Source organism: Odocoileus virginianus, chromosome 2 (assembly GCF_023699985.2).
Source record: "Odocoileus virginianus isolate 20LAN1187 ecotype Illinois chromosome 2, Ovbor_1.2, whole genome shotgun sequence".
In the NCBI taxonomy this organism is placed as follows: Eukaryota; Metazoa; Chordata; class Mammalia; order Artiodactyla; family Cervidae; genus Odocoileus; species Odocoileus virginianus.
This window is the reverse complement of record NC_069675.1, coordinates 95,188,344-95,213,831: the sequence shown is the minus strand read 5'-3', so window position 1 is coordinate 95,213,831 and position 25,488 is coordinate 95,188,344. Positions and strand designations below refer to the sequence as shown.

At 55.6% G+C, this 25,488-nt stretch overlaps 2 protein-coding genes and 1 non-coding gene across 9 annotated transcripts; 1 reads left to right on the top strand and 2 right to left on the bottom strand.

Annotated features, from left to right (window-relative positions):
* Window positions 1-24,725, bottom strand: NTMT1 (N-terminal Xaa-Pro-Lys N-methyltransferase 1). Of its 7 annotated transcripts, none has more exons than XM_070454473.1 (4): window positions 24,605-24,725; window positions 2,648-2,861; window positions 1,696-1,948; window positions 1-977 (listed from the first exon to the last, which is right to left on the bottom strand). In XM_070454473.1, exons 2-4 carry the CDS (start codon window positions 2,807-2,809, stop codon window positions 721-723), a joined length of 672 nt encoding a protein of 223 aa, XP_070310574.1. In that variant the 5' UTR covers window positions 2,810-2,861; window positions 24,605-24,725; the 3' UTR covers window positions 1-720. The 7 variants fall into 7 exon arrangements, with proteins under 7 accessions (XP_070310574.1, XP_020730532.1, XP_020730530.1 ...); XM_020874873.2 differs by lacking the exon at window positions 24,605-24,725 and adding an exon at window positions 13,034-13,123; XM_020874871.2 differs by lacking the exon at window positions 24,605-24,725 and adding an exon at window positions 10,820-11,018.
* Window positions 9,207-9,279, bottom strand: TRNAG-CCC (transfer RNA glycine (anticodon CCC)). Its single transcript has one exon. It is a non-coding gene; the product is annotated as a tRNA-Gly (tRNA).
* Window positions 12,618-19,596, top strand: C2H9orf50 (chromosome 2 C9orf50 homolog). Its single transcript, XM_020874899.2, has 7 exons — window positions 12,618-13,134; window positions 13,437-13,530; window positions 13,633-13,746; window positions 16,766-16,926; window positions 18,606-18,771; window positions 18,925-19,081; window positions 19,398-19,596. The coding sequence occupies exons 1-7, from the start codon at window positions 12,618-12,620 to the stop codon at window positions 19,500-19,502; spliced, it is 1,314 nt and encodes a 437-aa protein (XP_020730558.2). The 3' UTR covers window positions 19,503-19,596.
* Window positions 24,726-25,488: the final 763 nt, after the last annotated feature.

Genomic DNA, 25,488 nt, shown 5'->3' with positions numbered 1-25,488 from the left:
TCCCAGTAAAGACGAGCACCATCCAGACGGGTGAGACCCTTCCGGTAGAGGCTTCGCCCCTTTATTTTTGACTGGAAACGCCCCCCCCCCACCGAGGAGGAGCCACCAGGCACAGCCAGGGCCGATGCTCCGGCCTCCCCCTTGACACAGGCCGTGGTGACCATCACGTTAGGGCGCCAGGGCCGATCGCCACCAGCACCAGAAATGTGGACATCCCCCATCTCCCAGCAGCACCAGGAACGTGGACTTGCCCCAGCCCCATGATTCAGCAGGTGCCGCGTGGGCTTTGGCAGCCAGGAGGTCCAGAGCTGCAGGCCCCACAGGCAAAGCTCCCCTCCTACCCCGAGGCCCAGTCCTCAGCAGCTGCATTAAGGGTCACTGTCTTCCTCTTGAGGCAGCCAGGCCTGTGGCTGGAAGGCCAGCTGGTGTCCTGGAGGTGAGGGACTCACTCTCGCTTCTGATGGGAGCACAGGGGCCCAGGGGTCGGCGGGCCTGCAGGGCCCAGTCCCCACCTCCAGCCTCACTGCCCCATCCAGCAGCACCCCTCCGGATCGAGTTCCCTTACGCCTCTCTGAAAAAGAGCCTGTTTGGCAGTGGACGGCAGACAGGTGTATTTAGTGGCCCTGCTCAACACTCCCGAACCATCGACGTGGCGCTTCTGGGCCTTGCCCGGCTGCCAATCCCCCGGCCCCACACTGGTCCCTCGTTCCGCCGGCCCACTCATCTCAGGGCGAGGCTGTAGACGTGGTAGATCTCATCCGGGAGGTTCTCCTGCCGCTCCTGGGCCAGGAGGCTGAGGCCTGCGCTGCGGACGATCCTGTGCACCACGTCCAGGTCGCGGCACACGCTGCTGTCCACGTCGTCCAGGATGACGCCCTCCTGGGCCATGTTGTCCTTGATGACGATGATGCCGTTGGGACGCAGGCCCCGCTTGCAGCGCCGCAGGAACTCGGCCAGGTGCTGATCGGTCAGGTGGCCTGGGGGAGGCAGAGGCCGTCACTGGGGAGAGCCGGGCCCGCCAGGCCCCCCATGGCCTTCGGTGCCGCTACTGACTTCCTGAGCGCTGACTGTGCTGAACACACAGGACGCGCTGGCTCTCAACAGCCCAGAGGGGTTCACCAAACCCCACTTTGAGCGGAAATGGGCTCAGAAGTCACCTGCCCCACACCTGCCCTCCACCTAACCCTCCTAGCCTGAGCCAGGGGCGTGCACCCAGCCAAGCTCCTCACCTACATTACAACCCCGAACAGAACTCAGGGCTGGACCCTGTGGGCTCCCGGCAGGCCAGGGCCGCCCAGCCTACAGTGGGGAGGCCTGCTGCCAGATGGGCAGCCCGAGAAGAGCACCCTGAGTGTGCCGTCAGGCTAAGCGGGAGCCGGACAGGACGGCAGGGCTCGCTCCCCACAAACAGCACGGGGGGTGCGAGGCTTCCACTTTTCCTAAAAACCCCTTCCTTAACAAAACTAATTTCCACATTCTTTGAATGCAGTTGAAACTTGAAAATTAAAAATTTTTTTCAACAAAAAAACTGCCCCCAAATGGGTCGCAGCAGATACGGAGTTGAAACAAAATGTGGAAACAAATGAACCTTCGAGGTGGAGCCCTGGGGAGGGAGGATTTGAGAAGCCCCCGCTGGCCCCCCACCTGCAGGAGCAGAGACGGGCAGGAAGGCGCAGAGAGGCGCAGGAGGCTCACCTATCACCCACTGGATCCAGATCACATCGTACGACTGTGGCTCGGGGCTGAAGTCCTGGAGGCCACAGCAAAAGAAGTTCCTCACTCGCTTGCCCTCCTCGCCCAGGTAGGTCTTGGCCTTGACCAGGAAGTCCTCCGTCACGTCCACCATGTCCACCACTCCGAAGAGAGGCAAGAGCAGCCGCTTGGTGATCCTCCCAATGCCAGCTCCGCAGTCCAGGGCGTATGAGGTCCCAGTCTTGTTTGGGCCTTCCTGAAGCAGCAGAGCAGACAGACTGAAGAGAAGGGTTAGGAAACCAGAGGGACCCTGTCTCTGCAAAGGGGCCTTTCCCTGAGAGCCCCTGGAACTACTCAGATCAGCACAGGCTGGCGGCTGGTGTGAGCACAGCACAGCCTTTCTCTGGGCCACGTGTTCCTGAAATGACAGCCAACCTCCGCTTAAAGGTGTTAACCCGAATAGATACGCTCGTCTGCTCTGTCTCCCGAGACTCCCGTCAGAAGGACCGTGGAGAGAAGCACTGAAAGCGGGCACTCAGTGAACGCATCTGGGAGGCTGGCACGCGGGCAGAGCGAGGGGCAACAGCAGCCTCGGTGTGTGCTGAGGGAGAGGCAGGGAGGCGGGCCTGGGGAGGCTCCGGCCACAGCGCTGCCAGGCTGCCCCAGAGGCAGCGGCAGAACGAGAAACTGGGAGCCTGTGTTCAGCAGACCTGCCAACACCCACAGCCCAGATTTTTGCAAACATGGCAGGAGGGCAAAGGTTTCCGCCTCTGGAAAAACGGACAGTCTGCAAGAAGGCTGCTCTGTGCCGGCACCAGGAGGCCCCAGCATGACAGCCAGCTCCTGGCGGGGGACCTTGCGGCAAAGCCTACGAGCTGGCCCGCCCCACCCGCTCATCAAGGCCTGGGTGGTGGACGTGGGCTCTCCTCCTGGAGAGCACACCAGACCTGCCTACCCTCAGAAACCTCTGCAGGAACTTCCGGGAGCTGTTGATGTCGATGCTGGAGATGTGGCCATACCCCCCGAGCATGCCGTCCACGGTGGCCGGGACCTCCTTCCAATACGTCTTGGCCTTGGAGTAGAACTGTTTCTCGTCCTCGATCACCTCGCTCGTCATGCTGTCAGCAGCCGCGTCTCTGCTCAGGCACCAAACTCGGCGGCGGTGGCTCCTGAGAAGGAAAGGGACGTGGGTGAGGCAGCCAGGTTTCGGGCCCTGGTCTCCTGGCACGGCTGCTGCTGGTCACATGATCCTGTCTGATACCAAGGGGCGCCCCCAACCCCCGCCCACTCCTACCCCTTGGAGGGCAGTGCCTCCTGACTTGCATTCGAGTCATTTCGCAAAGCTATCTTCATGTTAGAGCAGGAGACCCGGCATCCCGGCTTCTCCATCCTTCCTCTCCCGACAGGACACCAGACCTGGCGGCTTCTGACCCCAGGGTAGACAGGATCCTGATCTACACTTAAAGGAGAGCAAAGCACGGAACTGAAGCCTCCTCTCTGGAACCCCGAGGACCCCGCCTCCCAGCTTCGGTCACGAGCACATGGACAGGCTCACTGTGGGGTGCAGTGCTGTGAACACGGAGACAGGCAGCAGACACACACCATCGTGCGTGTGTGAGGGCCACAGAGAGGCATGGGGCGGGCAGACGATGGGCGCCAGGGGATGTGACACAGCAGCCGACAGCAGGGAGGACGCGTTCGCGCAGCAACTGGAAGATGTGAGGGCGAGGGGCTCTTCCAGGGGAAACCCGGGGTCCTCTAGGTCACGGTTACCAACTCAGCCTTCACCCCGAAGGGCAGCGAGCTGCCACTACTCTGGGTTAAGCAGGAAGTGGCCTGAGACGTGAGATTCCGGAAGGCAATGTTGGCAGCTGAGTGGACTCCGGGGTAAGAGGACGGGCAGACAGCCAGGCCCCCGCAGCAGGACGGAGGCCCCCAGCGCCCCACACCTGCCAGCTGGTGCGCCACGCGGGGCAGGGAGGGGCACACCTCTCCCCAGGACAACACTGGTTTACAGATGCTCTCTGTGCACAGGGCTGGTCCAGATAAAGCCCGATCCCCGAATGGAACCAATGCAAACACCAGGCAGAAACGAGGCCTCTCGCTGAGACAGAAAGGAGGCATGAAGGAGTCCCTTCCGAATGGCAGACGGGGCAGCGGCTGAGAGAAGGCAAACCCTGAGGACAAGGAACACTCCAGATGGGGACAGGGACAGAGTGGAGATGGCGTGGCATGCATGCCACACAGAGGGCTGGCCTGGCTGGCTGCCGTGTGTCACTAACGGGGAAGCGATCGGCTGAGTTTCTGAAGGGTGAGTGTGTGCAGGCACCCAGCGTGGGAAGGCAGGGCCAGGTCAGGGTCCCCAGGAGCCCCGTGCAGAGGAGGGGGTGGACGCACACGTGAGCATCCTGCCCGAGGTCAGGAGGCCCGTGCACCTGCCACGCCCTAGGCCTCCCCACGTGGGCAGCTCATTTCCATCACCTCGTGTCAGCCTGAGTGTCAGCTCCTCCCAGAGGCCTGCCCTGACCTGCCGGAGGCGCCTCCCTCCCACACCCTTATCCACTGCCCACGGCTGCTGCCTTCAGAGTGTGTGTTTCTTTCTGAAATGAGCTGTTTACTGACTGCCTGGCCTCCAGGAACGGAAGCCCCCAGGCAGGGCCTTTTCACCACTGCGTCCCAGCACCGAGCCCACAGGGGTCACTGGGTGCAGAGGTGATGCCCCCCAGGCCTATAGGAAAGCTGTGTGCTTCTGTGCTCCCGGGGCTTCACTCCGCCCGCTTTACAGAACTCCACGGGGCTGTAGTTAAGCCCACCCCGCCCCTCCGGTACAGTCCTGCAAAAGAGGTGAGAACCCCCGAAGACCGAGGAATGCTTTGAGAAGTAATGGGAAAGTGCCCGAGGACAGCACGGGCCTCCAGGACGCAGTCTGGAGACTAGGAGGAGAGAAGGGAAACAAAACATGAGGCGCGCTGAAGATTTTTCACTCCTGTGTCTGTCGCCAGCCTCCAACCCACACCTGGATTCTGAACTTGTCCCAGAAGGAACCTTCCAGAAGCAGCAGGCGTACCCCACCCAAACAACTCAGTGACACAGCCCTTTCCGGAGACCCCACCGGTGAGTGGGGTCACCAGAGAGAGCCCGGCCTGGCGGGTGAGAGTTGCTGGGCAGGGGGCCGCCTCCTCCACGGATCCCAGCTTTCTCAGGGGCCAGGTCACACACTGGCCTTCCGAGGAACAGATGAGGGCCAACAGATCCACGTGTCCGACCCGGGTCGGCTAAGGTTTCCACCCTTGGAGGCCCCTTCCACTGTGCCCCCAGAGACCCTTGCTCCAGCCCTTCTGCGGACTCCTGAATCAACTCTAGGACTGATCTCCCCGGGCAGCTGCGGGGCTTGGGACTCCAGTGACGATGGCTCCAGTTACTGCACCAACCCAAGAGCCCTCTGGGGTAACAGGCTGGGGGGCCTGGGCTCCAAATACTGCCCCCCACCCCAATCATGGCGGTGTCCCACACCTGTGTCCCGACCCCTGCAGCGACCACTCCCCAGTCAGGAGGAGGACGTGGCATGCTGCTTGTGAGGATGGACTCTGTCCCTCTAGCCTTTAGGGACACGCACAGCAAAGACACAGAGGCCTGCCTGTCCCCAAGCGTGCGAGCTGCGGCAGAGTGGCCATCCCTGAGGCTCCCTGACAGCTAACAGGAGAGTGGGCCACCAGCTCGAATGTCACTGTGTAACCTGACTGGGTTTGGGGGTGGCTTAGGTGGGCAGGGTCGGCAAGGCCGAGTGGACGCCCTGGCCAACAGAGGCCACAGCAACCCTGTCACAGCGTCCCACCCGCCCCCAGCCACCACCCCGGAAGGGGAGTGCCAAAGCCCGCTCTTCCACACCACGCAGCAATGCTCCCCCTCAGACAAACTTCCGGTACTTTGACCCTGTCCCCCTCAGACAAACCTCTGGTTCCGTGTTTGAGTCCCTCTCACCACTGGACTGGGAACAGCCTGAGAAAGCAGTGGCGACACCCTGAGATGCCTCCCTGTGTTTCTCTTGCATTCCACATAGCTCATAGGTAGTCAACAAAATTCCCTGCCGATCAAAGGAACAGAATAATTGTGGGCCAGACGCCCCGGGGCTCTACTCTCTCCCTCTGCCTGTTGTCTGCCTTCCCCCCCAGCAGACACGGCTCCTGGGCGCAGGGACACTGCCTGACACACCATTAGCCTCAGACCTGATACACGGTGGCAGTATGCTAACTGGTTGCTGAAGGAATCAAAGAAGGACCTTTGTGCGGCTACAGCCATTCTGTACTTCTTCAGAAAATCCTACAAAGATGTAACCATTCCAATCTGATAACACTGAAGCCCTTTACTGACAGTATAATTTTTTGCTTTACCAAAAGCCACACAACACAATTCCTTTAAATGTCAAGGTCCCCTGAATACTCTCATTGACAAGAATTCCACTTACAGGCAGAGTCTGGGAATAAGCCAGGGAGGCACATCCAGGCTGGGAAGTGGTAAGGGTAACTCTGACATTTGTTCTAACAGCTTGGATTCATTAGTAAACATGCCTCCTGGGCTCTGTCTACCCTGGACCTCCTGGCATCCAGACGGGGTGGGCAGGAGGTCCCTAGGAGTCAGAGGGGACAGCAGGGTTATCGATCAAACTGCAAGAAAGTCCTACACTCGGTCCAGATCACAGGAAGGAGTCACATGGCTGCAGGGGTGGGAAGGGGCCTGGGCACAGTCTGGCTTTGTGAGTGCTCTAAACGAGCTCAGAGGAGAAAAGAAACCCTTGGCTCGTTAGGGAACTTCTGGTTCTCAGAGAGTGCAATGTGTCTGGGCATCCTTCATGGTCATCCCCCCCACCCCACGGTGTGTAGGGTGACCCTGGGCAGCCGTCCCAGCAACCACTCTTCTTCCAGGATCTGTGACAAAGAATGGTGTCTAAACTGTCATCGCCTGTAAGTGGAATTCTTGTAAATGAGATTATTCAGGGGACCTTGACACTTAAAAGGAATCATGTCATAAGGAAGGGAACAAGGAAGACGCAAAAAAGAGGGGAGGGGATTAAACTCTTGATGGTGAATGAACCAGGTCTGAATGCTGGCTCTGCCTCTCCCTGGCTGTGTAAGCTCAGATAAGACACAACCTCAGTTAAGTAGGTGTCTTTATCTATAAAACTGGAACAATATTGACTTTACAGGAGGGCTGTGATGATTAAACGTGGATATAAAAGTGAAAAGTGATCCAGACACTGCTGGGCACATATTAATCTGAAAAAAAAAAAAAAAAAAAAAACCCACAAAAAACCTCTGTCCAGTGAGATGCTCATCAATTCTCTCTGCTAAGTGTGAAGATCTAATGAGAAATTGTGCTGAAAGGCCCTATAAACCGTGGTGTGCTGTCACACCTAAGGGATTACTTCTGCTACTGCAGGGTGGTCAAGCCAGTCGCTCAAATGGCTCTGCCAATGGCAGCAGAGGGGAGCAAGCCTCTGACCACGTAGGCACAGAAACCCCCAAGGTTTTGGGGACTCTAGGGCTTCTGGTCGCCACCAAAGCATGCCACATGTATTTACTTCCAACCCTCCCACAGTCCCTGGTACACACAGAGAGAAAAACCATCCACTAAGATGAAGCCATGCACACACACAGGAAACCAGAAACAGAACAAGGACAGAATCCAGACTTCTGACCCCGCTCAAGGTCCCCTTTCGCCCAGAGGCTCAGGCCATCTCACTGAGCAGACTCTATACATCCAGACCACGTGCAGTACAGCCCGGCCCCACCGGCAGGGCCTCTGACACCAGCTGTTTCTAACCCTTGTCGCACAGACACACCAAGATCCAGAGAGAGTCGCAGCTGACGGGGCAGCAGGGCCTGGGCCTTCAGATTTATGGCAGCCTCTCTGCCAACAGGCTGACCTTGGCTCCAAGGGCTCAGGGGGCCGGCGGGCTGTCTTTAGAAATAGCACCTCTGTTGAGCCGTCACTGGGGTCGGGTCCAAGGTGAAATATGAGAGCGACGCCTGTGTAACGAGCACGATACCCTGTGCCCGACTGTGAGCCGAGCGCTCTTCCTGAATCCTCACACCCACCCTCCTTTGCGGGCGCGCGCCTTACCCGTCTGGCACAGGGGAAACTGAGGTTCAGACAGGGAAAGGAACTGGCGGGCGGCGGGGTTTGGCGTGGGGGCCGTTCCCTGATCAGGCTTGCGGGGTCTCAGCCTTCCTCCAGCCTGGGCCCCCGGGGGCCCAGGGCCGGCCGGCGGACCTTCCACGAGCGCGCACGTGGGGCCTAGCCCGCTCGCGCTCGGGTCACGTGAGGAGCCGGGGAGGCCTCACCGCACCGAGGCGGTTGGGGTCCGAGGCCTCCCCTCTCCAGGCGGCCGCTGTCTCCGCCCCCCACCCCGCTCCACCTCGCGCTACTCACCGCGGGTGGAGGCTCCTGGGACAAGGGAGAAGAGGACGAGGAAGCGGAAAAGAGGGCGGCGGAGGCGGCGGCGGCAACAGCGAAGACCCCCACCTGACTACGACCAGCTCCGTCCAACCTTGGCTGGAAGCGACACCTCGCGGCGCGCGCCCCCTTTGTCCACTCACGTCACTTCCGGGCTTCTGGGGGCGGGGCCGCTCCGGGCTCCGCCCCCGCGCGACTTGTCCCCGCCCCCCTGCCCCCTTGGGCTCCTGCCCTAACTCGAGAACTTCCCTGCCTTTACAGAGCTGTAGCGCAGCGCTTATCCCGCCTCTGGCTTGTGCACCAGCTCATTTGGAGGCGGCTTAAAAAGAGCCTTTTGTGGGTCTTCCCCTGGGTTGCAAAAAAAGAGGCGGGTGGGGGGGGAGAGCCTTATTCAAGCCTTAACTCTACCCATAACAATTAACATCCTTAAAATATACAGATCCAAAAAAATAAATAGGTAAAGAAAAAAACATCCTTGACAGTGCCAAGGGGTTGCCACTCCAAATAAGCAGAACATGTCCATAAAGTTTCAATTTTGAAAGGTTGCCCTCTCCTAGGTTCCTCCCATACACAAATTCTGAATTGGTCCCTGAAGCAGCCGAGATGAACATGTGAATTTGCAGGTAGAAGACCTTGTGAACCTCTCCAAGCCTCAGTCTACTTCTGCCAGATGCACAGAATAATTAGTCATTTTTCAATGCTTGGAGGGTTAATCTGTGGGATATTGTGAGTTGAACCTTCAGCCCTGTGTTTGGAGCTGGCTGTCAGTAAATAGAAACTGATTCATAATATTTGTCACAATATTCATGTATAGCATAATATTCACAATATTTATCATAAATTCTTTCTTCCTAAACTAACATCCTGGCTTAGATTTACAGTGCCTCCTGGACACTGCACACAGGAGGTTCTTAAAGTGTGTTTGCTCTAATGAAGTGAAAGCTATGTTGGGGAAGTGGGGTGCCCTGAAAACCCCACCTGCTTTTTTTTTTTTTTTTTTTTGGCTGAGCTGGGTCTTAGTTGCAGCATGTGGGCTCTTAGTTGTTGCATTTGGGATCTAGTTCCCTGACCAGGGATTGAAACTGGGTCCCCTGCATTGGGAGTACAGAGTCTTAGCCACTGGACCACCAGGGAAGTCCCCTGACCTGCTATTGAGTCCCCAGTTCTGTTCATATTATGTAGCATCCTCCCTTCAGTTCAGTTCAGTTCAGTCACTCAGTCATATCCGACTCTTTGCCACCCCAAGGACTGCAGCATGCCAGGCCTCCCTGTCCATCACCAACTCCCAGAGTTTACTCAAACTCATGTCCATTGAGTCAGTGATGCCATCCAACCACCTCATCCTCTGTTGCCCCCTTCTCCTCCTGCCTTCAATCTTTCCCAGCATCAAGGTCTTTTCCAATGAGTCAGCTCTTCACATCAGGTGGCCAGAGTATTGGGGTTTCAGCTTCAGCATCAGTCCTTCCAATGAATATTCAGGACTGATTTCCTTTAGGATGGACTGGTTGGATCTCCTTGCAGTCCAAGGGACTCTCAAGAGTCTTCTCCAACACCATAGTTCAAAAGCATCAGTTCTTCAGCACTCAACTTTCTTTATAGTCCAGCTCTCACATCCATACATGACTCCCTAGGGCACTCCAGTTAAGGCTTGGTTCCCTGGCCTGGGGCCCGTCTCCCAAGCTTCATTTTCCACACCTCTACGGCAAGAGGATAAATCTTGGGCAGCCTCAATCAGGAAATTTCTATAATCTTTGTGGGTGTGGCTCTGAGTCTAGATCTTTTAGGGGTGCCTAAAAATTCACCTCTACCTTTTTTTTTTCTTGTCCATGGAAGACAAAGTCCCTTCCCTGCATCTGGACTCCAAGACTTTTCCAGGTCTGGCTGGGCCGCTGACCTCCAAAGTCTCTCGAGTCACTGAATTCCCAAGGCTTGCACATGGTAGATACTCAATAAATGTCCGCAGCATGTATGGGCCAGACGCTTCCTTAGAAATCATCTAGGTAGTCTGGTGTTCTTCATTCATTTTCTAAAAATTTACACACCCTTAGAATAAATAGAAAAAATTTCTCATCCTCCCCACTCAATATTCTAACTTCCCAAGGAAAGATGCTCTTCCATCCCTGGTTGAGGAGTCTTTGCAGAAATACATTACATTGGGATTTCCCTGGTGGCCCAGGGGTTAGGAATCTGCCTGGCAGTGCAGGGGACATGGGTTCAATCCCTGGTGGGGGAACTAAGATCCCACATGCTGAGGAGAAAAATGAGTCGGCGTGCCCCAGTTGGAGGGTCCATACGTCACAACAAGTCACAACAAAAGATTGTACATCACAACAAGAGATCTCGCTTGAGGCAATGGAGAGTCTGCATGCCACAACCAAGACCTAACACAGCCAAATAAATAACTAATTTAAAAAAAGAAAAGAAAAGAAATCCATTACATTATCTGGGATGCCTCCTCCAGGCAGACATCTTATAATGTGAATTCAAAGTCATCTTTTTTTCCATTTTCAAATTGTAAAATCCTACCAGGCCAGTGAAATCACTGCCCAAACTACCCTTGTTCCTCACTCAAGTTTTAGTACAAGCTTCCTCCCTGCCCCCTTCCAACCGAGAGTCACAGATGGAGCCCAACTGTCCATATTATCATGGAGCCCTGAGAAAGGAGAGACTTAACCTGCATCACACAGCGTGCAGAAGCAGAGCGCAGGCTCAAAGCTGGTTCTCGCAGCTTCCAGGCCCACCGCATTCTTACTGCCCAGACTTCCAAGTTCTAACTCCAGAGCCACCCCAGCCCAAACCTGACCCACTTGAGCCTCCCAGGTCCAGAGGGGGTAACTGAACCCCCCAGCCATTCATCCCTGCCTCGGGCCTGGTTGCCCTGACGGGGAGCCCCATGCCCGTTTGTGACTGCGGCCTTGACATCCTGAGCATGACAGACCCGCCCTCTGCCCTCCACCACACGCAGCCTCAGCGTCCACTTGGCCCTGAGTGCCAGGCAGGTCACAGTCACTCTGGAAAGGCATGGAGGCGGCAGGGAGGGGCCAGCAGAGGTACCAGGCCGGGAAGATGGGCTCCCCCAAGGACCAGCCCACCTGCTAGGGGGCTCTAAACTCAGGGGGCCGTCTCTGGCCCCACCCCCAAGGCCCTCCTAGGGTGAGTGTGACACTAGCAGCTGGTCGGTGCACGTGTGCGTGGGTGCACGCTTAGTCGTGTCTGACTCTCTGCGACCCCATGGACTGCAGCCCGCCAGGCTCCTCTGTCCAGGGGATTCTCCTTGCAAGAATACTGGAGTGGGTTGCTGTGTCCTCCTCCAGGGGGTCTTCCCGATCCAGGGACTGAGCCTGAGTCTCCGGCTTGGCAGGCAGATTCTTTACCACGGTGCCACCTGGGAAGCCGGTTCAGAGCTGTCAGCAATCTGGGGAGTGGGGTGTGGTAGGGAGCAAGCAGGCTCAGATCCCAGTGTCAGAAGCTGGGGTGGGGGTGGGGGCAGGGGGGGGGTGGGGGGTGTCTGGGGCTCTGTCTCCAAAGGGGAATTTTGTTAAAAATAAGTGTCTTGACCTGGCCCCAGACCCAGTGAATCGGAATCTGAGGCATCTGTATTTTCAAGAAGCTCCCACTCAAGGGACTCTGGGGCTCCAGTAGGAATGGGCAACTGCAGGGCAAGCCACCCCTTTAAGCTGGTTCCAGCTTTCCCAGTTTCCACCTGAGGGCTATTAACAGTAGAACAAGTTGAACACTCCAGGTGTTAAGTGCTTTCCACATGGCGCGGTTTCATTCTCACAAAGGAGCAGGCCCTGGGTTACCCCATTCTACAGATGGGGGCACTGAGAGCAATTAACTGGCTTGCGCAAGGGCACAGCTAGTAAGTAATGGCAGTGAACGCGCTCAGTCCTGTCCAACTCTTTATGGACCCCATGGACTGTAGAGCCCGCCAGACTCCTCTGGCCATGGACTTCTCCAGGCAAGAATACGGGAGTGGGTAGCCATGCCCTCCTCCAGGGGATCTTCCCAACCCAGGGATGGAACCGAGGTCTCCCCCATTGCAGGGGGATTCTTGACTGTCTGAGCCACCGGGAAGCCCCAGTAAGTAATGGAGCTGAGACTAAATTCTAAATAATAATTTTAAATAATAATAGCAGTGAGGCTTTGTTAAGCACGTACAACGTGCCTGGCATTATTCTAAGCCATTTACATCTGCTGGCTCATTTAAACGTCACAGCAACTTGAGAAGGTGGGTACTGTTACCGTCACCGTTTCTTCAGGTGAGGAAACAGAGGATCGGGGCGCTCTAGCCTGAAGCCACTTTTACTGTCTGGCGGGCCAGTGGTGGTACCCCCCGAAGCACACTGCCGCGCTCTGGGCGCTATGGCCTGGGGGGGGGCTGGTCTACGCCCTTCTGTCCACTTCCCACGGCACCCCCCCTCCGCCCCCCACAGGCGTGAGGATGCCCTGAGCTGAGCGCAGGGCCAGGCATGACCCGGCGTCGCCCCAGCTTCTGGGCCCAGCAGGTGGCGCCCGAGGGGCTCCCCGGCGGTGGCGATCGCCGGCGCAGAAACCCGCGGCTGCCCAGGCTGCTGCCGCCCGAGCTCCGAGCAGCCTCGGGCACGGGGGCCTTCGGGGGCTTGAGGGCCTCGGAGAGCGGCGCCGAGTGGTGGCAGGACCCCGCCTGTGAGTCCTTGTACTCCGATCCCGGGCTGGGCTTCAGGAGCTCCCGGTCCCGCCTGCCGGTCCTGCCCACCGTGGCCCAGCGGCCGGCGAGGAGCCGGACAGGGTTGAGGTCGCTGCTGCTGCCGCCCCTGCTCTTGGCCGGCGAGCCCCCCGAATCGGCGCCCGCATGCCCCGAGCTCGGAGAGCGCGAGGACCCTCGCAGGGGCTCAGCCAAGGAGACCTCCGATTCCTTGGGCTCCCTCCTAGAAGTTCTCCCGGGCCGGTTCCAGCAGTTCCTGCGACAGTTCAGGGTTGAGTCTGCGGAACGGCTCCTCCCACCGAGTGAGGCCCCTACGGCCCCCAGGGGGCGGGGCAATGCGGGGCTGCGTCATTTCCGGTGGTGGGGGTGGTCGGAGTGGGGGTGGTCGGGGTGGGGGTCACAGCACCTGGCATAGAAGGATGCTTGTATTAGTGAAGTAGGGCTGGAAGAATCCTGACAACCACCGCTTGAGGGCGGTTCTGCCATTGTACAGATGAATAAACAGGCCCAAGGCCATGCAACCAGGAACACCCTAATAGAGACTGGCCCCAAGCGAAGGCTCATAACTCTTTCTACTTCATCCTACCCCCCGCCCCCACTCCAGCACCCTCAGCATCTCAACATCAAAGGCATCCTACGTCAGAGATCAACGGAAGTCCTCCTCGGTGTTCCAGCTCCCACTTCCTCCCAGACCTTGGGTGAGCGTCAGTGACCTCCTCGTGGGGACAGGGTTGTCATCAACGCTCCGACCATGGGGGACCCTGATCACTCATATCAGGTATGGCCTATTTGTTTTCAAGGGGCCAGTCATCCTACCTCAAGAATAGCCTTAAGAAGATTTTGCTTCATCAGACACCTGTCCTGGGGCCCTTGAGTAGAGATTACCAGCAGTTCACCACGGTCAAGGCCAATCAGTGAGTTGCAGGAGGATGGGGGAAAGGGGGTGGGGAGAAAGAACATTTCTTTCCTTCCTATGTCTTTTTAGAATTTATACATCTGTCCACCTGCTCATCCATCTATATGTCCATCCATGAATCAGGTCTTCTCCCAACCTGTTTAAGGATCATCCATCAACATCTATGAATCCATCCACCCATCCATTAATCAGGTCTTTTACCCACACATTCATAATTCATTGATGAATCCATTCATATATTCATTCTCCTATTCACCCATCCACCATTGCACACATCTGTGAACCAGGTCTTTTACAATCTATTCATGAATCTCTCCATCCATCCATCCACTCATGAATCAGGTCTCCTGTTGATTCATTAATCCATCTCTCCAGCCAGCCAGCCAGCCAGCCAGCCAGCCAGCCAGTCATCCAGCTACTCACAAACTCCCACAATTCTATCCACCTATCCAAGAATTCAATGATTGATCATCTACCAATCCTTCCATCCACTTGTAAATCCAGGATACTGTCCATCAAAAACTAATCTAATTATGAAGCCAATCTACATACCAGTCTACATAATCATTCATCCATTTATGCATCCATACATCTACCTATCCTCCTAAGATCCAAACCTTCTATTAAGACCTTTTTGGGAATTCCCTGGCAGTCCAGTGGTTAGGACTCAATGCTTTCACTTCTGTGGCCTGGATTCTACCCCTGGTTGGGGAACTAAGGTCCTGCAAGCCAAGTGGTGTGCCAATTAAAAAAGACCTTTTCACTAATTCATCCATCAGTCCATCCACCCACCCACCCACCAACCCATTCTTTCACCCACCCTGCCATTCATTCATCCATCTCTTCCTCTTACTTTGATTCTCCATGTCAATGGAGAAAGTGAAGTCGCTCAGTTGTGTCTGACTCTTTGCGACCCCGTGGACTGTAGCCCACCAGACTCCTCCGTCCATGGGATTCTCCAGGCAAGAATACTGGAATGGATTGCCATTTCCTTCTCCAGGGGATCTTCCCGACCCAGGGGTTGAACCCAGGTCTCCTGCATTGCAGGCAGACACTTTAACCTCTGAGCCACCAGGGAAGACCCAGGGAAGCAGCCACCAGGGAAGAAGTCAGTGGAGAAGGAAATGGCAACCCACTCCAGTATTCTTGCCTGGAAAGTTCCACGGACAGAGGAGCCTGGTGGGCTACTGTCCATGGGGTCGCAGAGAGCCGGCCATGACTGAGCGACTGAGCACAGCACGTATGTCAAATATTGGGAGAAACAGAATAAGGAATGGAAGTCGGAAGAGCCTGGGCACTAGAACCTAGCTGGACCTGGATGCAGTAGCTCTAAGGGAGGGAGAAAATAATGCAGAAGTAGTTCCTCCTGCTTAACCCTGGACGAAAGGTGAAGAGCATCGTCCTTGAGTTTAAAGACCAGGGACAGTACATACACTAGACATGCCATTCCTTCTCACCCTGGACCCATGGCAGACATTACTAATTGAGCACAGCACTTCTCCCCCGACTGAGCCTCAGAACCTTTCTTGACTCAGTGCTCCAGGAAGACACCGCCTATGGATGCACATCACTGTTGTGTAACTAGGTCCCAGTGCGTGTAGCCAACACCGTCTTGGTCATCTCCTGGCTGCCTGGCTCTTTAAGGGACTCATGAAAAGTGTCCTCTCTGTTCACATGGACATAAAGATGTGGTCAGATAAATGGAGACAGGTATATCCATAGGCATGTACTTAAGATCGAACATGGCATTTCTGAATAACAGAGCCATCAATGAATCAAGCACACCGTCCTGCAGCCTTGCTCTGGAGGCTGAAATGAATAACAATAAATGTAATAATCACAGATCCCCTTTACTGAGCCACGGCCCCTGGCCAGGCTCCATACTAGATGATTCACATTTTATCTAATGCTCACCAAACTCTTAGAGCACTTCTAGGGGATGTTAGTGTAAAGAAGCCGCCTATCAATGCAGGTTAGATAAAAGAGATGCAAGTTTGATCCTTGGGTCAGGAAGACCCCCTGGAGCAGGGCACAGCAACCCACTCCAGTATTCTTGCCGGGAGAATCCCATGGACAGAGGAGCCTGGCGGGCTACAGTTCATAGGGTCACAAAAATTGGATACAACTGAAGCAACTTAACATGCACTCAAACTCTTACAGGGCTTCCCAGGTGACGCTAGTGGTAAAGAACCCGCCTGCCAGTCAGGAAGATCCCCTGGAGGAGGGCATGGCAATTTACTCCAGTATTCTTGCCTGGAGACTCCCATGGACAGAGGAGCCTGGTGGACTATATTTCATAGGGTCGCAAAGGAGTCTGACACGACTGAAGAGACTTAGCATGCACTCATGCAAACCCTTATAAGGATGCTGTTATCCTGCCCACAATAGACAGTACATCATTTAAAGGGGAGATCTGCTGGTAGTCTGCCCCATGTCACAGGACTGGGATGTTTCATAGTTGAAATTGACGACTATGGGAACAGTTCTCAGAGATGTTTACTCTTGGCCCTGCAGACCGTGGCGGGGTGGGGGTGTTTTTCAGTCTCTTTCATGTCTTCCCAGCCCTGTACTGTGGGCACGATGATCCCATTTTACAGACAAAGAAACTGAGGCTCCAAGAGTTAGAATTGAAACCCAGGGACTGCCCAGCTCCTGAGTTCATATCCTTCTTCTCTCTGCTGAATTGCTTGATATACAAGAGTACCCGCTCTGGAACCAGGATTCATAGCCCAGTCCCACCCCTAACCAGCTGTACAATCTTGGGCAAGTTGAAAAAAAAAATCTAAAAATCTCTGTGCCTCAGTTTCCTCATCGGTAAAATGGGACTAATAATCGTGTTTCACAGGGTTGTGTGAGTTTGGTGGGCTGATGCCTGTTACATGCTTGATCCATCGCTTTGGGGGGCAGGAAGTGCTCAGGAAGGATGGTCAGGATCCCACAGAGAGCTCTGGTGGAGGTGTGTGTTGGCGGGGTGGCACGGAGGCTGGTAGCTGAGCCCCTCTCGTCTCTCTCACCAGGCCCCAGGCTACCCATGTCCCCAAGCTCAAGGCTGCGCTCACCCACAACTCCTCGGGGGAAGGCTCAGGTCACCGCAGGCGATGTTGCCCTTTCCGAGTGAGATTTGCTGACGAGACGCTGCAGGACACAGTGCTCCGTTACTGGGAGCGCAGCTGTGCCGGTGAGCAGACAGGAGGGGGAGCCTTGGAACTCCAGAAAGTTCCAGCCTGAAACCTGGCCAGCAGAGACTGGGCCCTGGTACTGCAAAGGCCAAGCAGCCACTGGCCCCGCAGAGGAGGCCCCTGAACTGGCCTTTCCAGAGGCTCTTAGGGTGACCTTCAAGGACCGTGTATAGGGTCTGAGGTCCAGCAGAGGTGGCTCAAGGCAGATGGTGCCAGGGAGCAGCTGGGTCCAGAGAACAAGGTGTGCCCAGGCCTGGCCATCACGGAAGGCTTGCTCCCTACCAAGGGTTCCCACGTGCTGTATCCTCTGCCCACCTTGGAACCCACACCCACAGCCTGCAGACCCCGCATCTGGCCTCCAGGGGCTGGAGAAGGTGGGAACTGAGACACCCGAAGCTTTTCCCAGATCTATGAAGGCAGACCTCAGGGGCCTGGCTGAGGAGGTGTCCAGAAAGTTCTAGAAGATCACACCTCTGCGGGAGGCTGGCACTGCCTGGTCCAGCAAGGAAGCTCAGGACCGAGTATCAGTCCCAGGTTCCCCAGGGAGAACTTTGCTCTCGGCTCTTGGGTGATGGATGTGGTCATATCAGTGCTGGCAGTTTCCAGTGTTTTCTGAAGTGGGTGTCACAAGAGGCAAGCAGGAAGAATATACATCCTCGCTCTAGTATGACCCTTCCTAAGACCCCCTTTCCTCATCTGCCCAGCCCTTTCTCTTCTGAGGATCCAGCAATCCAACAGCCTCATCTATTTATTAAGCACCAACTGTGTGCACTTTCAGAGAACAGCTGCTCCAAAGCCTTGCTGGGGATTGTTACTGTTCAGTCACTTAGTTGTGTCTGACTCGTTGCGACCTCATGGACTGCAGCATGCCAGGCTTCCCTGTCCTTCACCAACTCCCAGAGCTTGCTCAAATTCATGTCCATTGAGTCGATGCTGCCCTCCAACACCTCATCCTCTGTCACCCCCTTCTCCTCCTGCCCTTGCTGGGGGTAAAGTCCTCAAAATCCAGGACCTTGGCCGATTCAGGAGGAGCCCGACCCAGTGCCCTCAGGATGGCAGGAAGTTGGAGGTGGAAGCTGAAATTTTGCCCAGTTTTACTTGATGGGGGAAGCCAAGGCCCCAAGAGCAGATGACAAGCAGCTGAGAAGTCAGAGTCCACCCCAGCCACCACTGGGAGTGCCAGGAAAGGGAGGGGGGCCTGGAGAAAGTTTCTTGGGAATGGTAGCTGGCTGGCACAGGAGACACTTCCTTGGCAGCCGCTGGCCATCCCCTCGGGGCACCAGGGCGGGGATTTCAGGCTTCCTGACCAGCCAGAGGGGCAGCTGTTGGGCAGGAAAAACTCCAACCCTATAGGATTCTCAGCATCATCGCTTTTATTCCCTTGTGGGGCCACTGGGCTTCCCATGGTGGGAAAAGGGGCCTGTATTGGGCTGGAACAAGAGTAGGTATATGGGGAGAGAATTGGGGGGGGGGGGCAGAGCTTGGATAAGAAAGGTGGAAACAGTCATGCAGGATAGTTTTAAAACCACAGCCTTCTCTGGAGGCAGCCAGAAGGCGCTGGGGAGCCTTGGGTTGCCATGGAGACAGGGCTCTGCCTGTCACAGGGAAGAGGGGGGAGGGTGGGGTACAGGTGGCCCCGCCCGGGGAAGAGATCTCACCCATGCCCCTTGTCCTTCAGCCCGGCAGGGCATCTTCGAGAACAGGACAGCCAAGGCCGGGTCGACAGCATCAGATCGGGTGTTCAGGAGTGTCGGGAGATGGCTGGAGAGCTTGCCCAAAGCCCTGTACTCGAGGGCCAAGGAGGAGACTGCGGCCAGCCCCTTCAGCTGGGACTTCCCTGGCCTGTGAGGCTTTGTGGAAGGGGACGGGATGCACGTGCCTCCTCCCCCTGGAAACCTCCCTGTCCAGCGGTGGTCTGGGCCCTGGAGGGTCCTGCCAGCCACGTGTGAACCTGAGACTCAGGGTCCACGCAGCTCATGGGCGCCTGTCCCCCTCAGGTCCACCCTGGAGCCGAAAGGCCACCTCTCTGAGGACACTTCCATGAACAGCAGCCTGCCCTTCATCCCCAGAGCCACCACCCAGAGGCAGCGGGGGGACCTCAAAACCTTTCTGGAGCAGGTGGGCAAATTGCCCTGCTCATGGAGCCAGAAGCTGGTGAGCATCTGCCGGCGGCCAGCCACCTGGAGCGCCCTGCCTGCTGGGAGGATGCCCAGTGGGGTGGCTTGGCCTCTGGGTAAAGCCTCTGTATGTGCTCGGCTAAGGGGCGGGCTTTCAGGCTGGACCACTGGGGGTCAGATTCCAGCTCTTACCCTGCTATAGGTGGGGGCTTTTTTATGTCAGTTTCTGCACCTGTAAAATGGGGCCGACCGCGGTGCCTGCCCCCTCGGGCTGCAGTATAGAGCTCCCTGGGCCCAGGAAACCCTGTCTCCTTCCCAGAGGCCCCCGAAAGTGGCCCTCCTTCTCGCTCTAGGAGTCCTTCCTGCCCAGCATGGTGCTGCACACGGTCCTGAAACGAGACTGCCCCAAGGGGTACCAGCTCCTCCTGCCGTCAGCATCACGTCACACCCAGAGGTGAATGGTCACTCTGGGTGTCCAAGCCCAGCCATGGACATGGGTGAGGGGTGAGGAGAGGCCTTCCCTGACCCACAAATAAACGTGCATCCCAGGTGGCTGTGTCCGCTGTCGGGTCTCACCCTGCAAAAACTAGTCTTCGGGGATCCTGGACCAGGGGGTATGGAAGGGGTAGGGTCACAGAAGATGAGGAAGTGCGGCATTTTTAGGGGTCAGGCTTCTTCCAAGTGAACCATTCTGGGAGGTGGGAAACCCTGCCATACACCTCAAACCTGGGACCAGGCCTCTGTTAACCTAGATCAGCCCACACCTGAAACAGGCATCTGCTCTGAACCACCATCCCCCCAGCCTCCATCTTTGACTGGAACCAAAGGCTGCTTGTTGTTGGAAGAGGACCTTCTTCCAACAACACAAGAGATGACTGTACACATGAACATCACCAGATGGTCAATACAGAAATCAGATTGATTATATTCTTTGCAGTCGAAGATAGAGAAGCTTTATACAGTCAGCAAAAACAAGACTGGAAGCTGACTGTGGCTCAGATCATCAACTCCTTATTGCAAAATTCAGACCTAAATTGAAGAAAGTAAGGAAAACCACTAGACCATTCAGGTATGACCTAAATCAAATCCCTTACAATTATGCAGTAGAAGTGACAAATAGATTCAAGGGATTAGATCTGATAGACAGATGATCTGAAGAACTGTGGATGGCGGTTTGTAACACTGTACAGGACACTGTGATCAAATCCATGCCCAAGAAAAAGAAATGCAAAAAGGCAAAATGGTTGTGGTTGTCTGAAGAGGCCTTTACAAAATAGCTGAGAAAAGAAGAGAAGCTGACGTCAAAGGAGAAAAGGAAAGATAAAACTATCTGAATGCAGAGTTCCAAAGAATAGCAAGGAGAGATAAGAAAGCCTTCCTCAGTGATCAATGCAAAGAAATAGAGGAAAACAATAGAATGGGGAAGACTAGAGATCTCTTTAAGAAAATGAGAGATACCAAGGGAATATTTCATGCAAAATGGGCACAATAAAGGACAGAAATGGTATGGACCTAACAGAAGCAGAAGATATTAAGAAGAGGTAGCAAGAATACACAGAAGAACTATACAAGAAAGATCTTAATGACCCAGATGACCATGATGGTGTGACCACTCACCTAGAGCCAGACATCCTGGAATGTGAAGTCAAGTGGGCCTTAGGAAGCATCACCATGAACAAGGCTAGTGGAGGCAATGGAATTCCAGCTGAGCTGTTTCAAATCCTAAAGGATGATGCTGTGAAAGTGCTGCACTCGATATGCCAGCAAACTTGGAAAACTTAGCAGTGGCTGCAGGACTGGAAAAGGTCAGTTTTCATTTCAATCCCAAAGAAAGGCAATGCCAAAGAATGCTCAAAGTACCGCACAGTTGCATTCAATCCCACATGCTAGCAAAGTAATGCTCAAAATTCTCCATAATAGGCTTCAAAAGTACATTAACCAAGAACTTTTAGATGTTCAAGTTGGATTTAGAAAAGGCAGAGGAACCAGTGATCAAATTGCCAACATCTGTTAATCATAGAAAAAGCAAGAGAATTCCAGAAAAACATCTGCTTCATCGACTACTCTAAAACCTTTGACTGTGTGAATCACAACATACTGTAGAAAATTCTTCAAGAGATGGGAATGTCAGACCTCATTACCTGCCACCTGGGAAATCTGTATGCAGGTCAAGAAGCAACAGTTAAAACTTCAAAACTGGGAAGGGAGTACATGAAGGCTGTATGTTGTCACCCTGCTTATTTAACTTATATGCAGAGTACATCATGTGAAATGCTGGGCTGGATGAAGCACAAGCTGGAATCAAAGATTGCCAGGAGAAATATCAATAACCTCCAATATGCAGATGACACCACCCTTATGGCAGAAAGTGAAGTGAAGTCGCTCAGTCATGCCCGACTCTTTGCGACCCCATGGACTGTAACCCACCAGACTCCTCAGTCCATGGAATTTTCCAGGCAAGGACACTGGACTGGGTTGCCATTTCCTTCTCCAGCTTCAGGATAAGGGACTTGCTAAGTGTTGCCGGCAGAAAGTGAAGAGGAACTAAAGAGCCTCTTGATGAAAGTGAAGGAGGAGGGTAAAAAAAAAAAAACTGGCTTAAAACTCAACATTCAAAAAAACTAAGATCATGGCATCCAGTCCCATCATTTCATGACAAACAGATGGAAAACAATGGAAACAGTGAGAGATTTTATTTTCTTGGGCTTCAAAATCACTGCAGATGGTGACTGCAGCCATGAAGTTAAAAGATGCTTGCTCCTTGGAAGAAAAGCTATGACAAACCTAGACGCATATTAAAAAGCAGAGACATTGCTTTACTGACAAAGATTTGTATAGTCAAAGCTGTGGTTTTTCCAGTAGTCAGTTGGATCATAAAGAAGGCTGAGTGCCAAATAATTGATACTTTTAAACTGTGGTGTTGGAGAAGATTCTTGAGCATCCCTTGAACTGCAAGGAGATCCAGCCAGTCCATCCTAAAGGAAATCAGTCCTGAATATTCGTTGGATGGACTGATGCTGAAGCTCCAATACTTTGGCCACCTGATGCAAAGAACTGACTCGTTGGAAAAGACCCTGATGCTGGGAAAGATTGAAGGCGGGAGGAGAAGGGGACATCAGAGGATGAGGTGGTTGGATGAAATGGTCCATCAACGACTTGATGGTCATGAGTTTGAGCAAGCTCAGAGAGTCGGTGATGGACAGGGAAGCCTGGTGTTCTGCAGTCCGTGGGGTCGCAGAGTTGGAGACGACTGAGCGACTGAACGGAAAGGCTGCTTGTGGAACTCCCTGATAGGGTAAGGGCATCCTGACTGTGGCGGAAGGGAGAAGCATTCGTCTTCTGTGTTCCCCAGGCCGAGTTTTCACCATCTGGTCCCTGGAGGGCAAGCACCTGGGTGGGCAGGGGCCAGATGTTTCTGTCCTAGTTGGGGCGGGGGTTGGTATCAGGAGTGGGGGAGTGTTTGGAGTCACATCAGGAGGCGGTGAAAGACAAGGTGGCAGGAACCGCTTGGAGTCCTTCTGACGCTGCACTGACCCAGCAGCGCCACCTCCTTCTGCCTGTGTGCCCGCTTTGGCCCTGCCACACACCGGCGTGCCCACCTCTGGGCAGAGGTTCAGCCCCCTCCCCTTCTTGGAGCCGCGCTGTGGCGCCAACCCCTCACCAAGGCCAGCGTCGAGGTCTCTTTCGCCACCTCCTGGCCACCAAGGGAACAGCCACGAAACCCACACCCACTGGGTGCACCGCTGAAGACCAAGGGATGAGATTTGGGCTGGACGGGCCGCCGGGAATCGTGGGACCAGGACGGGTTGTGGATGGAGGAGGGCGCTGTTTCCTTTCTTAAAAAAACATTTTTTTTAAAAATTGAAGGATAATTGCTTTACAGAATTTTGTTGTTTTCTGTCAAACTTCAACATGAATCAGTCATAGGTATACATCTATCCCCTCCCTTTTGAACCTCCCTCCCACCTCCCTCCCCATCCCACCCTTCTAGGTTGATACAGAACCCCTGTTTGAGTTTACAGAGCCAGACAGCAAATTCCCTATTGGCTATCTATTTTACATATGGTAATAGAAGTTGAGGGCGCTGTTTTGAAGGAGGACTTTGCCTCCACAAAAGGGTCAGTTCGGGTCAGTTCAGTTCAGTTCAGTTGCTCAGTCGTGTCTGACTCTGCGAGCCCATGGACTGCAGCACGCCAGGCTTCCCTGTCCTTCACCAACTCCCGGAGTTTACTCAGACTCATGTCCATTGAGTTGGTGATGCCATCCAACCATCTCATCCTCTGTCGCCCCCTTCTCCTCTTGCCCTCAATCTTTCCCAGCATCAGGGTCTTTTCCAATGAGTCAGTTCTTCGCATCAGGTGGCCAAAGTATTGGAGTTTCAACTTCAGCATCATTCCTTCCAATGAACACCCAGGACTGATCTCCTTTAGGATGGACTGGCTGGATCTCCTTGCAGTCCAAGGGACTGTCAAGTCATGGATCTACAAACCCTGTGGGGGATGGGACCGGAGGGGAATTGCAATCCCTGGGATGATTTAATCTCTCCCATCCCCACTTTCTGACTTGCCCGCCCTCCCACTCCACCAGCAGTAATTCTGTTTTCTGGAGAGCCTGCGAGTCCAGGAGAAGACTTGCTTCTACTGCACCTCCTCCTCTTGGCCTTTGCGCAAGCCAAGCTCCCCGGCTCGAGCCTCAGTGTGGATGTACCCCCGCAGAGTCGCCCCGACCCCAAGGAGGCCACCGGCTGCAGCGCCGCGCCGCGCCCACGCGGGGGCAGTGTTGGCCTGGCTTTGGCGCCGCCCGGCGCGGCCGAAAGTTCTCAGCCTCTAGCTCAAGGGTCGGAAACTTTTCCCCTCGCGCGGCGCTGGCGCCTGGCGTCCTGCCCACTGCGCGAGCTCTTTGCGCCGGACCGCGGACAGGGAGCCCGGGGGACGCTCCCAACCCCCTCCCCCAACGGCTCTTTCTCGCTTTTTGTCGTCAAAGCAAAAAATCTGCTTAAGCTTGTAACAGCGCGGTCAGCCGCGAGCACTGGAGATGGAGTCCCGCGTGCAGCTCACAGGGGCGGGAGTCGAGGTGTCTGGGCCCCCCAGAGCGGGGTGGCGCGGCCCCGGCGGGCGGCCACGCGGGGTCCCGCAGAGCGGCTTGTCGGGGACCCCTCCGCTCCTCGCCCCCACCCCGCCACGCCCCGCCTCGCATCCCTTCCGCTCGCATCGTCCCCCTCCCCCGGGGTCCCCACCCCAGCCCTCCATTTCTTCCTTCCCTCCGCGTTCTCGTCCTCCCTCCTGTCTCCCTCCTCGACAGACACGGATTCTGTGACAAGAGGACCTTGAGCGGCGGCCCCGAGCCTCCCCTCCCGCCACTCCCAGCAGAAACGCAGGGACACACGGGGACAGCTGCGGACAGGTGCCTGCGCGCGCGCGCACACACACACACATACATGCACATAAACACACGCATCACACACGCACAGACACATCACACACACACACACACAGGCACCACATCCCAAGACCCACACCACACAGTTAGAAACCCCACATAACAGGGAACACCCACATACCCTCCCACGGCGGCGGATCTGCCAGCGACCGTACCCCCGCCTTCTGGGTGCACTTGTTGCCTGGGAGGCCGCAGATGCAGCCCCCACCGCGGTCCTCTGTAGGCCTTGCCAGCATGCCCCTGCCTCTCCGCACACAGAGCTGGGACGTGGGGTGACTAAGAAGGGGGCCGGAGGGAGGGACTTGCTTCAGGGAGGGGAGCGACCCCACCCCAGGGTTCCCTGCGGGGTCCTTCTTGCTGGTACATTTCCACTCAGGACTGGCACGTGGCCAGTCCCTCCCGGGCTTCAGGGAGCAGCATGGCTGGAAGGCCCCGGGAAGCAGCTGTGGCCTGAATCTCCGGAGGGTGGGGCGAGGCAGGTGGACCACCCTCCGCCCCACGCGCTGGTCTCTTCCAGTTCCTGTCTGCCCTCCTCACTCTGAGCCATAGTAGCACTCACCCCATTCCACCCCCTACCCTGGACCACCTGCTTGGGCCGTGGGCAGACCTGTGCCAAATCAGGGCTGGAAGCCGGAGCTGCGGTTAGTTTGGGGCAGGGGGGAGGAAAGACTCCCAACCCAGTGCAGAAGGAAGTGATGGGAGAAGCAGGAAAAGCACCCCCCCTTTCTCCTGGGAGTCCCCCTTCACTGGGCCTCTCCATCCACTTCGAGGGCATTTCCTTAGCTCCTTAGCAAATAAGGAAACTGAGGGCCAGGGAAGTCACGGGGTCTTGTTCAGGCTGTGCCTACCGCTGGAACTGGAGCCAGGTCCATGTATGTCCCAGACCAGACCCACCCCCCACCCTTCCCCATCCCCCCTCCCCTCCCCCCCTCCCCCATTCACCCTCCCCGCCACCCCACCACCCCACCATCACCACCACCAACCCACCACACCCCCTGACCTCCC

Coding starts and splice junctions, on each gene's coding strand:
- NTMT1 (XM_070454473.1), bottom strand. CDS start 2,809: ATGACGAGCGAGGTGATCGAGGACGAGAAACAGTTCTACTCCAAGGCC. Junction 1,949..2,647: donor TCCTGCAGAGGTTTCTGAGG/GTAGGCAGGTCT, acceptor CTGCTGCTTCAG/GAAGGCCCAAACAAGACTGG. Junction 978..1,695: donor CTGGATCCAGTGGGTGATAG/GTGAGCCTCCTG, acceptor TGCCTCCCCCAG/GCCACCTGACCGATCAGCAC.
- C2H9orf50 (XM_020874899.2), top strand. CDS start 12,618: ATGACCCGGCGTCGCCCCAGCTTCTGGGCCCAGCAGGTGGCGCCCGAG. Junction 13,135..13,436: donor GGAACGGCTCCTCCCACCGA/GTGAGGCCCCTA, acceptor CCCCCACTCCAG/CACCCTCAGCATCTCAACAT. Junction 16,927..18,605: donor CTGGGAGCGCAGCTGTGCCG/GTGAGCAGACAG, acceptor CTTGTCCTTCAG/CCCGGCAGGGCATCTTCGAG.